Below are 12572 nucleotides of genomic sequence, written 5' to 3' on the forward strand. Positions count from 1 at the left end.
TTTTTTTTTTTTTTTTTTGGCTGAAATGAGCATTAGGTGCAGAGAATGGACTGTATATGAGAAAATTTAATGCGACTGTTAAAACCAAGACAGATTTATAGTTCTCATAACACTCTATGGTACATGGAAATGTACCAGTTGCCAGTAACACAACTTATGTACTCTACTGCAGTTAATGTCATATAAATATAATTTTTTTTTTTTTTTTTTTTTTTTGATCATTTGTTTTCTCCCTGCAGTTGACTATGAGGGGACCACCTGGTCCAATGGGATTGACAGGACGCTCTGGCCCTGTGGTAAGTGTCCCATCTCTTACTGACATACAGTCAAACCAAAATTTATTCAGACATCTTGAACATTTCATTTGTTAATACATTTTATTCACTATAGTTTTAAAGAATGGTAATAAAATATGACAAGATCTCAGAGTTAAACTGTGTTAGAAAAAAAAAAATCTTAATTATGTCAGATAACACTTAAGCAAAACATGGTCAGGTCAAAGTGTCTGAATAATTTTTGGTTCCAAATTTTTATCAATTTTACTGGTAGTCCACTGTATGAAGAATTTTTGGGTATAATATGTCACAGTTTACTTTATTTTGCTATCCTCACTTACATAAATGAAATATAGTGTCCTGCTAGTAAAAATATATCAAAAATGTCTGAATAAGCTTTGGTTTGACTGTACATAAAATGCTCAATATTTAGGAAAACAATCAAATGCAATTAAATTATGCCTTTTCAGCAAAATAAAACAATATTACTAAATTAGATTTCTAAATAGAACCACATAATTTTTTATACATTTTAACAAAATTTTGTTTTTTACCATTCATTCATTCATTCATTCATTCATTTATGCAACAAGAAATAAATATATTTCTATAAAGCAAAATATATTTATATAAAAAACATAAATGAAATAAATTGCATGAATGAATGATGTTAGATTAAAAAATGTTTTTAATCAGTTACCAATGTGTCTGTGACAGTCTAAATCTGGATTTTTGTAAATCCGATTAGCGCTTAAATTATTCATGTAGTCCCAATGTAAATTAATTCATTTAACAATTTTACAAACTTTGTAAAAAATAGATTGCGCACAATGAACTTAAAGGATTAGTTCACTTTCAAATGAAAATTAGCCCAAGCTTTACTCACCCTCAAGCCATCCTAGGTGTATATGACATAATCGGAGAAATATTAATGAATATCCTGACACATCTGAGCTTTATAATGGCAGTGAGCGGGACCAATGAGTATGAACTGAAGAAAATGCTTCCATCCACATCCATCCATCATAAATGTTTACTCCACAAGGATCCGGGGGGTTAATAAAGGCCTTCCGAAGTGAAGCGATGCATTTGTGTAAATAAATATCCATATTTAAACACCGCCAGACCGTCTGGCATCGCGTCAGTTACACTTTTTCTGTAAGTTAAATAGGGAAGGTGTAGAACATAGCGTAAGATTTGTGAACTGCAAAAGTTTTATACTTTTTCATTGAATATGGAAGGCGGTGTGGCGGAGGCTCGATATTTTATTCATATCTTGTTTAAATATGGATATTTTTTTTTACACAAATGCATCACTTCACTTCAGAAGGCCTTTATTAACCCCCGGAGCCATGTGGAGTATGATGGCTGGATCTGGATGGAAGCATTTTCTTGAGCTTCATACTCATTGGTCCCATTCACTGCAATTACAAAGCTTGGATGCGTCAGGATATTTATTAATATTTCTCAGATTATGTTCATCAGAAAGAAGAAAGTCATATACACCTAGGATGGCTTGTGGGTGAGGAAAGCTTGGGCTAATTTTATTTTGAAAGTGAACTAATCCTTTAAGTTGTGAACAAAAAGTTCAGGAATTGTGATGCTTGTTCAGTTTTAAAACATTTTATTTATTTATTATTTCTTTGAATGTAAATGAGAAACACATATGAGCCGCCTGCTGCTTAAATAAACATAATCTAAAAGCCAAATGAATGCCAAGATTTACCTTCATGAATGTATCTTTTCTTTTCCCATATCTTCCTTTTGAACCCAACTTCCTCCAGTTGACATCATCACACAGACACTGATAGTAACATATGTTACATTCATCTCGCTATGATTTATGACCAGAAAATGAGCAGTTCTTGGGTGCTGATGTGCTTTCAGGCTGTGTGCTGTTTATTTTCACATTCCTTTCTCAAATTTATTTTCATTTTTGTGTTGCTGTATTTCATTCACTTGAGATGAATCATACTAAGAATGCCCACAGAATTTCTCTTTCTTTTCCACATCTGCCTCCAAATCAAATGCCCATTTAAAAGCAATGGCAGAGGAATGTGTTTAGGTTGCCAGCGTGTGACCCAAACACAGCTTTGCGCATATGATATTGGTGTTTAGAAAGGTGTGTGAGACGTAAAACTCATCTGTGTATGTGTGTGTTTCAGGGTGGTCCTGGTGCACCTGGTGCTAAAGGGGAAAGTGGAGATCCTGGCCCACAGGTGACTATGTCTCTTTAGACTTTAGCGGCATGTTTTAACTACTTTCATTCTTGTAATTCGAATTAACAGTATAGAATCATGATCTGAGTATTCCTGAGACATTTTACCTGATACATTTGTATTTTATTCCTGTGATGGAAAAGCTGAATATTCAGCATCATTACTCCAGTCTTCAGTGTCACATGATCCTTCAGAAATCATCCTAATACTATATGCTGATCAAGATACATTTATTATTATTATCAATGTTGAAAACAGTTATTTCAACAGATATTTCAATGCACAGTGACAGACAAAAGAACAGCATTTATATGAAATAGAAAATTTTAAATGTATTTATTGTCACTTTTGATCAGTTTAATGCATTCTTGATTAATAAAAGTGTTTCTTTAAAAAAAAAAAAAAAAAAAAATTCTTACTGAACCCAAAATGTTGAACGGTAGTGTACTTGTCACCTTGGCTTGAGGGCAATGTGTTATTATACAATAATCACATTAAATAATCATAATTCTTAGCTTTATTATTAATTTAATGTGTTTTCTTAAAAAATATGATTGTAATTCCGTTTTCGGATAATTAAAGGTATTTAAAGTGCACTACACTGTAGGATATAGCTGTGAAAAGCTTGTGTCATGCTTATCGGAGTGCTTTCAGCCCATCAAATTATGTTCAAATTAAGTTAAAAACATCAAACTGCTGTAAAACAAGTAAACCTAATTGCTTCAGTTAGCTGTTGTCATTATTTGTTGGGGATAAATGAACAGAATTCGGATGTTGCGTCAGAGATTTGCTCTGCCTCGAAGCCCACAGGTGCAGCTGCCATAAACTTTAAAGCTGTCAAAACAATTGGCTTGCTCTTTTTCGATGTATAGCTTATATGTAATTGAATGCAAAATATGTTGGGAGGATAAACACTTGTGCGCAGTAAAATCACTTTCTAGTCTAAAAAACATATGCGCTTGAGAAACAGGGTCTCTTTCAGCTGAAAGTGAGGAACAAGTATTGAACTTTAAGTGTTACTTTACATAAAAATAACACTGTTGGCAAACGTTTTGAAGTAATTTTGTTACTTTTTCTTTTTCTTTTCATTTGTCATTTTGTAGACTCTTTCATTACAGAATTTTGTGTGTTTTTTAAGGGACCAAGAGGACTTCAAGGCCCTACTGGTTCACCTGGAAAAGCAGGCAAGAGGGTAAGAAAAGGAAAAATTTGCTCATGTTGTCTGTTACACAACATGACATTAGAGTTGAAAATGCAAAAAGGTGACATATACATAATACATCTGCAATACTGCTGCTGAAGCACTCAGGCAAAGTGAAGCTGAAAGGCTCTACGCAAGTAGCCCACTGTTCGCTCTCCAACCGTGCACCAGATTTTCCGTGAAACTGTCTGTGTCTATTAGCCTTGACCTTAATTTACCTGTTTCAGCTTAACAGAATGACAGATGTCCGTTGGATTCGCATCCACATCTGCCAGTTTTAGTGCCAAACGTTTCTCAGATTCTCTTTTGACACAGTTTATTCACAGTTTCGTTATAAATGAGTCAAATTGCCACAATAACTCAATACTCAAACAAGCTGTAGACTCAACACACCTTATTTAGGTCGTCTTTGGGTGTATTCGCTCACTTCACGTCATCTCCTGTCTCGCGTCGATTCTGCAGTTGTTTGAAACATATGTTAAGCACATTAACCTGCTCGTAGCACATACGTAGCATCAGGCTGATGATGCAACCTGGTTTTACAGGGCCGAAATGGAGCCGATGGAGCCAGAGGAATTCCTGGAGAATCAGGAGCCAAGGTAAAATCATCTCTGACTCAAAACCTCCACTGTAATAAAGTTAGCACTCATTGTGTTTTTGTAACTGATTCTTCTGTATTGAAAAACAGTAGGGAGTGTTTGTTACTGTGTGTCTGTCATTTAATTATTGATTTTGAATGAATCAGTTCATTTGTACCCGTTAAAAAGTATTTAAAAATAATGATAAACAACAATAATAATGCAATTAATGCGTTTTTTTTTTTCATTTGTATTTATTATAATAAAATTATATGGTGATTGATCATTTATTTAAATTAAAAGTTGTAAGATGCTCTATAATTGTTAATAAATACATCAGTCTGATCAGCAGTTTAAGCCTAAAAGAGCTTTCAAATATAATGTATAATGGCTATAATTATTCATTTTATCATCAGAGAAGATAATAATAATAATAATAATAATAATAATAATAATAATAATAAAAAAAATATTTAATAGAGATTTTTTTTTTTTTTTTAGGTATCTGATACTTGGTAAAACTACTTGGTAAAAATGAAATAAATTTATAATTACATATACCTCCTTTTTTGTTGATAAAGTTTAAAGTATAATTATGTTTATAATGAATATTCATATTCAATATTCATATTCATTCAATATTCATGATTACAAATTTTAATTTTACATGCAATTATTCGAGTTCACAGTTTTTAGAAAACCCTCAGAACAAAAATAATTAACATTTATAATATTTAATAAGTGCACTATAACAGTAAAAAAAATTGCATTGCTAACTTTGTTAAAGGGTTAGTTCACCCAATGAATTTTCTGTCATTAATTACTCACCCTCATGTCATTCCACACCCGTAAGACCTTCGTTCATTTTTGGAACACAAATTAAGATATTTTAAGGCCAATTCACACCGCACCGACAAACACCAACAAACGCCGACGAACAAGTTGGCCGTTGGATTTAGAATCCTATGAGAAAAAACTGTCATGTTCACACCGCCCCAACAAACACCAACAAACGAGTGACGTCTGACCGGGAAAATTCCACAACTACATACGTGTAACCATGACAATGTTGTCAGGCAAGTTTATTACATTAATAATATAGCATCATATATATTTTCATTGTATTAAAGTATTGAGGCAAAACAAAAATACTAACCTGAAATCCGAAGCGCTCTAGCCATCGATCTGATCGTAACCTATTGCGGTGCGGTTGGTATACACCGGTTTTTAAACTTTTTTTTTAGCGCGACCCTTTTTATTAACGAGACCCATAAGCATATAAAACCATGTAGCTAAACAAGCCAAAACGAATTATTAAAAAACGAAACTGAAGGTAAACCTGCGTTGCTCTCATGGTGGTTATAACGTCGTTACCTCTATCTTTCGGTGAAGTGGAGCAGCTGCTCTTGCTGAATGGCACGGATTGCACTATGGACTATTGTACCTTTTGTATATTTTTATTTTTAACTGTATTTTATTTTTTATAACGAACAAGCTGCGATGTCACGTTTCCACTACTTTGTTGCGTGTGCGTGCACTGTTGCCAACTATTTTCAAAGGAAAGTAGCTAAAGCCTGCCCAAAAAGTCGCTAAATGTCGCTAGATGACGTCATGCATAAATTAGCATATTCGTGACATCATCAACTCGGTTGCATTCTGCCTGCCTGTGTTTCCTCTCCTAATCCGTGCTCACATACTGTATTTTAATACAATATAATATAGCCGAATGTCAAATAAAGCTGTTCTTATATATATATATATATATATATATATATATATATATATATATATATATATATATATATATTTTTTTTTTTTTTTTTGTCCAGCAACAAAACGCGTGTGATATAATGAACGACATTTTTATACATTTGTAAATTAAATGAATTCAGAGAGTTCGGAAACTGGATGAACTAAAGCTCTGTGATAGTGAGTAATAAAAGTGATAATAAGCACACGAGAAAAATGGAAATCAAAACCACCAAACTAAATTCTTTAAATATAAAACAAAGGAGAATCAGAAATAGTATTTGGTCCGTGGCAACACTGTGTGCTCGTGTGTACTCGCTCATTCATGTCTGTCAGATGCCGTGCACTCAACGGTGCTGCTGCTTCTCTCAGCCACTCAATGAACAGAGTAGACGCTAAGAGAGGTGTGACAGCAGCGGGAAAGCAAGACCTCGCGCTCACAGGACAGTGCTGGTGACATTTGAAAAGGTACTGAGGTTTGTCCAAAAAGTCGCTAGATTTGTCGCTAGGCGCTTTTTTGAAAAATTGTCGCCAGAGGGGTCTGAAAAGTCGCTAAATCTAGCGACAAAGTCGCTAAGTTGGCAACACTGTGTGCGTGAGGCGCGGGCGCGATCAAAAAGCTGTCTTTGCAGGGGACTTGCCTCATCGTCATGGCAACCGTTCGTAGCCAGGTCAGATTAAGTCAGAGTTTGTTGGAAAACTGTTCACACCGCGCAGACATTCCACGACCCGACAAACGCCGATTAAACATGTTCAGTCGGGTGAAAACTGACTTCGACCAATGCCAACAAACGCCAACAGACGCCAACAGGGTTATCACACCGATCCAACAAACTCCAACAGACGAGTTTGTTGGCGTTTGTTGACTGTTGTCGGTGCGGTGTGAATTGGCCTGCACTGTCTGTACAACGTAAACAGCATAGGAGAATGACAGGGTACAGAAGAAATTGTTGTATAAAGTCATTATTTTTATGTTTTTGCACACAAAAAGTATTCTTGCCACTTCATAACATTATGGTTGAACCACTGTAGTCTTTACTACTTTTCTGGACCTTGAATGTGGTAATTACATTGCTTTCTATGTAAAAAAAACAAAAAAACTCTTGGATTTCATCAAAAATATCTTAATTTGTGTTCCGAAGATGAACAAAGGTCATGAGGGTGAGTAATTAATGACAGAAATTTCATTTTTGGGTGAACTAACCCTTTAACTTTGACAGCTCTATTGACAACTGTATTTTTATTCTCATTGCGATTGCTGTCTAACAGGGGGACCGAGGATTTGATGGGCTTCCTGGCTTACCTGGTGAGAAGGGACACAGAGTAAGTGCCGATCTATTCTTAAGAAAACTCATACTTAGTTTCCCATCATTGCTGTAACAGTTGAAATGAAATCGAATCGTTCTAGACAGCAGAACGCAAGCCTGACCACCACTCGTGAGAAAAAAGTCTTTTAATGCTCAATTATCAAACTTCCAGCTTGTCTCAAACAGTGCTTTATGATTATGGGAACAATTCTTGCCTGGTTTCATTTTATCCCTCAGCGGCAGTTTTCCTAAAGAAATCTACTGTATTTAGTTAGCTCCACTTAAAAAAATCTTCTTGTCGGCTCATGCCAAGACCAAGACTTTTACATTATAAAAATGTTCCGTCTGCCGCTGTACGTTTTGTTTAGCGTGTTGACAGTCAAAGTGGAAGGAGAAGTTGACCTCATTATAGTGGCGGGGGGGGTTGTTTGGCGTGCTAGCGCTCCTCTGGCAAACGAAGGCTGCCCTCGCTAGGCACAGCATAGTGTGGCTTGCTTGGCCTGGGCTGGTATAGTGAAAGAGGCCCGTAGATCATAGGGAGCTGTGTATATTTCCAGCCAGAGTGCTGTCCTCCTAATCCTGCCCTGGGTAATTACAGGCCCTGCTATGTTATAGCCTCTTCTTATAGGGATGCAGTCTTATAAATAGTGGTCATGGGCCCTAACAATGCACTGAGCCAAAAGCAGGCAGGCAGGGAGGGATGGTAATAATACATTTACTCTTTTTCTCTCTCACTGTCATTTCATTTCATGTCTTTCGTTTTCTTTTTTAGGGTGAGACAGGTCCCATCGGCCTCCCAGGCCCTCCAGGAGAGGACGGACCAAGGGTGCGTTTGTCCACCAATATGTCATTTTTATTTTGATTTGTATGTACTTGCATGAGTGTGTGCAGACACACTGGACTGCAGCGCTGTTGGCAAGCATGTTTGTGCTTTTGTCTGCAGGGCGAGGATGGTGAGATCGGACAGAGGGGAATGCCAGGAGAAAGTGTAAGCATCTTCATTTTGATGTTGGACTTTTGTATTCCCTTCACATATTTTCCCTTCAAATTATTTTAATATGTTCATGTGAACTAGTCAGAGCTTAGTAGGCATAATGTTTGAAGCTTTAGCCCTGTTTTTGTATCACACTGTAGGCATTATGACTGTTATCCAATATAATAAAGTAGTTTCTGTTAAACTTCTTTTAAAAATCCTACTGATGGTAGTGTATGTCTCAAAGACAAGTAATATGAGCTTTTTCATGGAGTGTTATCAAGTTTTTTGTGAGATTTTTGTGTATAGTCCAATTAGGAAAAGTCATGAAGTATCAACTTGATTTTCGAGATTTTTTTGGATCTCTCAGAACAGAAAATTAGGGTTAATCACCTCACTTTATGCCTGACTATAATCTCTTCCTGAGGTGTGCCCCACCCTGCTCTTTCCACCTCAAACCTCAGTATTTGTTGCTCATTGCTCATTGAGGTAATGGCTCTGTACAGGAAGGGAACACTGCAGTTTTCTATTTTCTCTCTCTCTCTTTCTTTCTGTTTCATATGACACACAAATGGTCTCACATATTTCACTTGCTCTTTGACTAAATACTCCATCAGTACAGATCTAACAAATAACAGAATAAGCCCTAAAGAAGCGGAATCTAATTTGAGCGAGTCCCACAGCTGATTTAGTGAAACTTTGGGTTTACAACAAAACCCCAATTTGCCTTTGTTTTTGTTTTACATAGTTGTTTCTAAACCATTTGGAATGAAGTAATAAAAAGCATATTTAGGGTGTTCTTTCTTAAGCCTCGTGTTCTGTTCTGACTGTAAAACAATAATAATTAACCTTTATCTTGCCTTTAAATAGTTTTAATATGCCAGTATTATTGAAGTCTAGATCACAAAGTAGACAAAAAATGTAAAAATGTGACTGACTAAAACTATGACTGAATAAAATATGCATTAAACCAAAATTTCGAATGCCCACTTAAGACATTCTACTATCTATAAGCAACTACAATTAACTCTCATTGGAGTATTAGTAGACTGTAGTTTAAGGTTAGGTGTTAAGGTTTGGGTTAGTAAAATAAGGTTAGGTGTTAAGGTTTGGGTTAGTAAAATAAGTTGACGTAGTTGCAAATTACTTATAGTCAGTAGAATGACTGTTTGGGGACCATTAAAATAAAGTGTTAGGAGATATTAAGCTGACAGTCTACTAATACACTATTGAGAGTTAGTTGACAGGTAGTTGCAAAGTTAGTAGTGGACCTTTGAAATAAAGTGTTACCCAAAAATGTAATATTGAGTTAACTTCAACCACAGCTAAAGTTCAGCTAAATGTTTCATTGTCCCTCCCACTTTAAAATGTAAATTAAAATGTATTGTACAAGTATATGACTCATCAATGATCATTTTAATTACTTTATAATATAATTATAATCATAAAGTATATATATATATATATATATATATATATATATATATATATATATATATATATCAGAAATGCCTAAACCAAAAAGTCAAAGTAGGTCCATGATTCCCTTTTGATTTTGGCTGACCATGCCATATCTCAAGAGGGGGTAAGAGGGAGTGTAATGCTGTTAGATATAATGCAACACTTACTCTCAGCCCACAATCCTCAGTTAAGTCTTTATTTGGCTCTTCATAGTAGAAAGCTTGGACATCTCACATTATTATGGTACTTGTCAGTATTGGGGAAAGATTGCATTGCTTGGTTACTTTTTATGGAAAGTAATGTGTTACATTACTTTTGCATTACTTTTTCTCACCTGGGCTTGGCTTGCTTCTTTGTTTTTTTTAATAACAACAACAAAAAAGTTTCACACCAAATGTGAAATGAATAAGCCTCAGGCTGAAGAAAATTCACACCTGTACAGTAGAGGGCGCAGCTCAAACAAACCTTTCAGCTGTGCTGCCATTCTAGATTACAGAAGAATAGAACACAGGAGACAAAACCCTATTTTTTATTTTTTTTTTTATTTTTTTTGTGGAATACTGAATCTGTTTTGGAGCAAGTGAAATGAGTAAATGTATACTCACATTTAGTCTAGAACTACAATAACCCTCATGTTCACACAGCGCACACAACACCTCTGCACCTCAATCGCGATTTCTCTCAACATGGGTTTCATCAGATATTTCATTGTAAATTTTAAAAGTAATGTGTTACTTCACTAGTTACTTGAAAAAGTAATCTAATTATGTAACTTACGTTACACATTACTACAGATTAACAGTGCTGGTTGTAACTCAAAATACAACACACATGTAGAAGGTGGTCCATGCTCCATATTCTCTCCATCAAGCGGTCTTTGGCCTGGAAAAATTTGAAGACCTCTTGTATTCAGTATAATGGTGTAATGAATTCTCATGACATGTTCTTTTTGTTGATCATCAGGGTCCAAGAGGACTGCTGGGCCCCAGAGGATCTCCTGGTACCGCTGGACAGCGCGTATGTACCACCACACTTTCTTAATTACAACTATCCGTAATATGAAAGTCACAACTAGACACTACTTTTTTTTTACAAATGCAGGGTCTTCCTGGTTTGGATGGACCACCTGGCCCTAAAGGAAATATGGTAAGGATTTCCTCTCCCCTTCTTTATTAGTGTTGTTATCACAGAAGCCTCTTCTGAGCTTTAGGCCCCATGAAGGAGTTTCCTGGTTAATTGTCCTTTACTGACAACCTCTGACCTCTCTGAAACATACAGTATGTGTTGTCCAGAGCAAGGGTCACATCTAAATAAGGTTATTAGATAAGAGAATTACAGTTGGCCTGGCAGGAGAGAGCTAATGTCACCATTACTGTAGCAGCAGGGGGTGATCTTTGACCTGGAGGGGCTGAAATTAACAAGAAATGAAGTCTGCCACTAAAATATGCAGGACAGGAAGTGTAGGATTCAGGGCTGTGTTTGAAATCACCTCATTCACTATTCCCTGCATGACTCCACTAATATAGTTCACTTGAGGGAGTGAATGAAAACCAGCGAGCGAATTCGGAAACTGAGTGTGCCGGAAGGGCTACCGATTTGTATAATTTGTGCTTACTAATCAATTAAAAAGGAGTTTATGCCTGTAAGATATTACACTGTGGCCACATTGGACCAGCGGTTTGGAAAATGGACGGATGGATAATTCAGCTGCAGGCGCCACCTACTGGTTAGATATTGATGATGTTTCGGCGATAGCCAGAGATATTGTCAAAAGCATCATATCATCAGTGCCTTAACTGTGTTAATATTAATCTCATGATTAGGTCTTGCTGTTGTCTCGCTTTATTAACGTAGCTCACAGTTATGCATCAGTTTTCAGTATACACAAGTGTTAGTCCAATTTCTTAGCTAATCCATCTAGTTAGGTTCCACTGAAGTTCATTTCAATAAAAAATAAAAAAAATAAATTGGTTACACTTTATTTCTTTCTTTATTTATTTCCACTTTAGACACTCTACTAATTGTAAGTAACTTATCAACTACATGTCAACTATATCTGTTAGTAGACTGTTTGGGTTAGGGTTCGGGTTAGTAGAAAAAGTTGACATGTAGCTGCAAAGTAGTGTTGTCAAAAGCACCTCTGATTGGCCTTTGTGTTCACGGCTCATCGGATATGTCTGTGATTGGCTTCAATGATCAACGCTGTAAAAACGTTGTAAATAGTCATCAATTAAGCTCTTCACCGAACGCTTACACAGATACACACGGGAACGTTTGAAAGCAGGTGCCTGCTTTCAAATGCTCCTGCTCCCTCTTTCAAAACACTTTCAAATTCAAGCACTTCCATGTGCTTTCAAACGCATCCAACTCATTCTAGCCAATCACAGACATATCCGATGAGCGCGTCAACACAACGGCCAATCAGAGGTGTTTACGAATCCGCTCAACAGCACTCAAAGCATCACATTTTTAAAATTTCAGTACCAATAGTTACTGAAGTTGATACTTTTGACGACTCTATTGCAAAGTTACTTAAAGTTAGTAAAATGTCTAAAGTGGACCATCAAAATAAAGTGTTACCTTTATATTGTCTTATTTTAGCAGCTTTTCTTTCACTCTTGGTTTCACTACAATGGCCTTTCTTACTATATGCATCTCCATGTCTCTTCTTCTTTGCCAGTGGTTTAAAGCTTATATAATAGATTTTATTACTGTAGACTGTGAAATTCAAGAAGGAAGGCCAATGGAAAAAAGATGGATTTGCAATTTACGTATGTCTGTTGTTCAACATAGTATTTATGGAGTTTGA

General features: G+C 36.0%; 1 protein-coding gene across 1 annotated transcript in view; it reads left to right on the forward strand.

Annotated features, from left to right (window-relative positions):
* Nucleotides 1-12572, forward strand: part of col11a1b (collagen, type XI, alpha 1b) — a 91844-nt gene that overhangs the window by 34043 nt on the left and 45229 nt on the right. Inside the window, exons 14-22 of the mRNA XM_048164547.1 lie at nucleotides 240-296; nucleotides 2441-2494; nucleotides 3633-3686; nucleotides 4241-4294; nucleotides 7292-7345; nucleotides 8102-8155; nucleotides 8273-8317; nucleotides 10727-10780; nucleotides 10865-10909. Coding sequence (XP_048020504.1) covers nucleotides 240-296; nucleotides 2441-2494; nucleotides 3633-3686; nucleotides 4241-4294; nucleotides 7292-7345; nucleotides 8102-8155; nucleotides 8273-8317; nucleotides 10727-10780; nucleotides 10865-10909 — 471 coding nt within the window. The remainder of the gene's footprint in view (nucleotides 1-239; nucleotides 297-2440; nucleotides 2495-3632; nucleotides 3687-4240; nucleotides 4295-7291; nucleotides 7346-8101; nucleotides 8156-8272; nucleotides 8318-10726; nucleotides 10781-10864; nucleotides 10910-12572) is intronic.

Source organism: Megalobrama amblycephala, linkage group LG17 (assembly GCF_018812025.1).
Source record: "Megalobrama amblycephala isolate DHTTF-2021 linkage group LG17, ASM1881202v1, whole genome shotgun sequence".
Lineage (NCBI taxonomy): Eukaryota > Metazoa > Chordata > Actinopteri > Cypriniformes > Xenocyprididae > Megalobrama > Megalobrama amblycephala.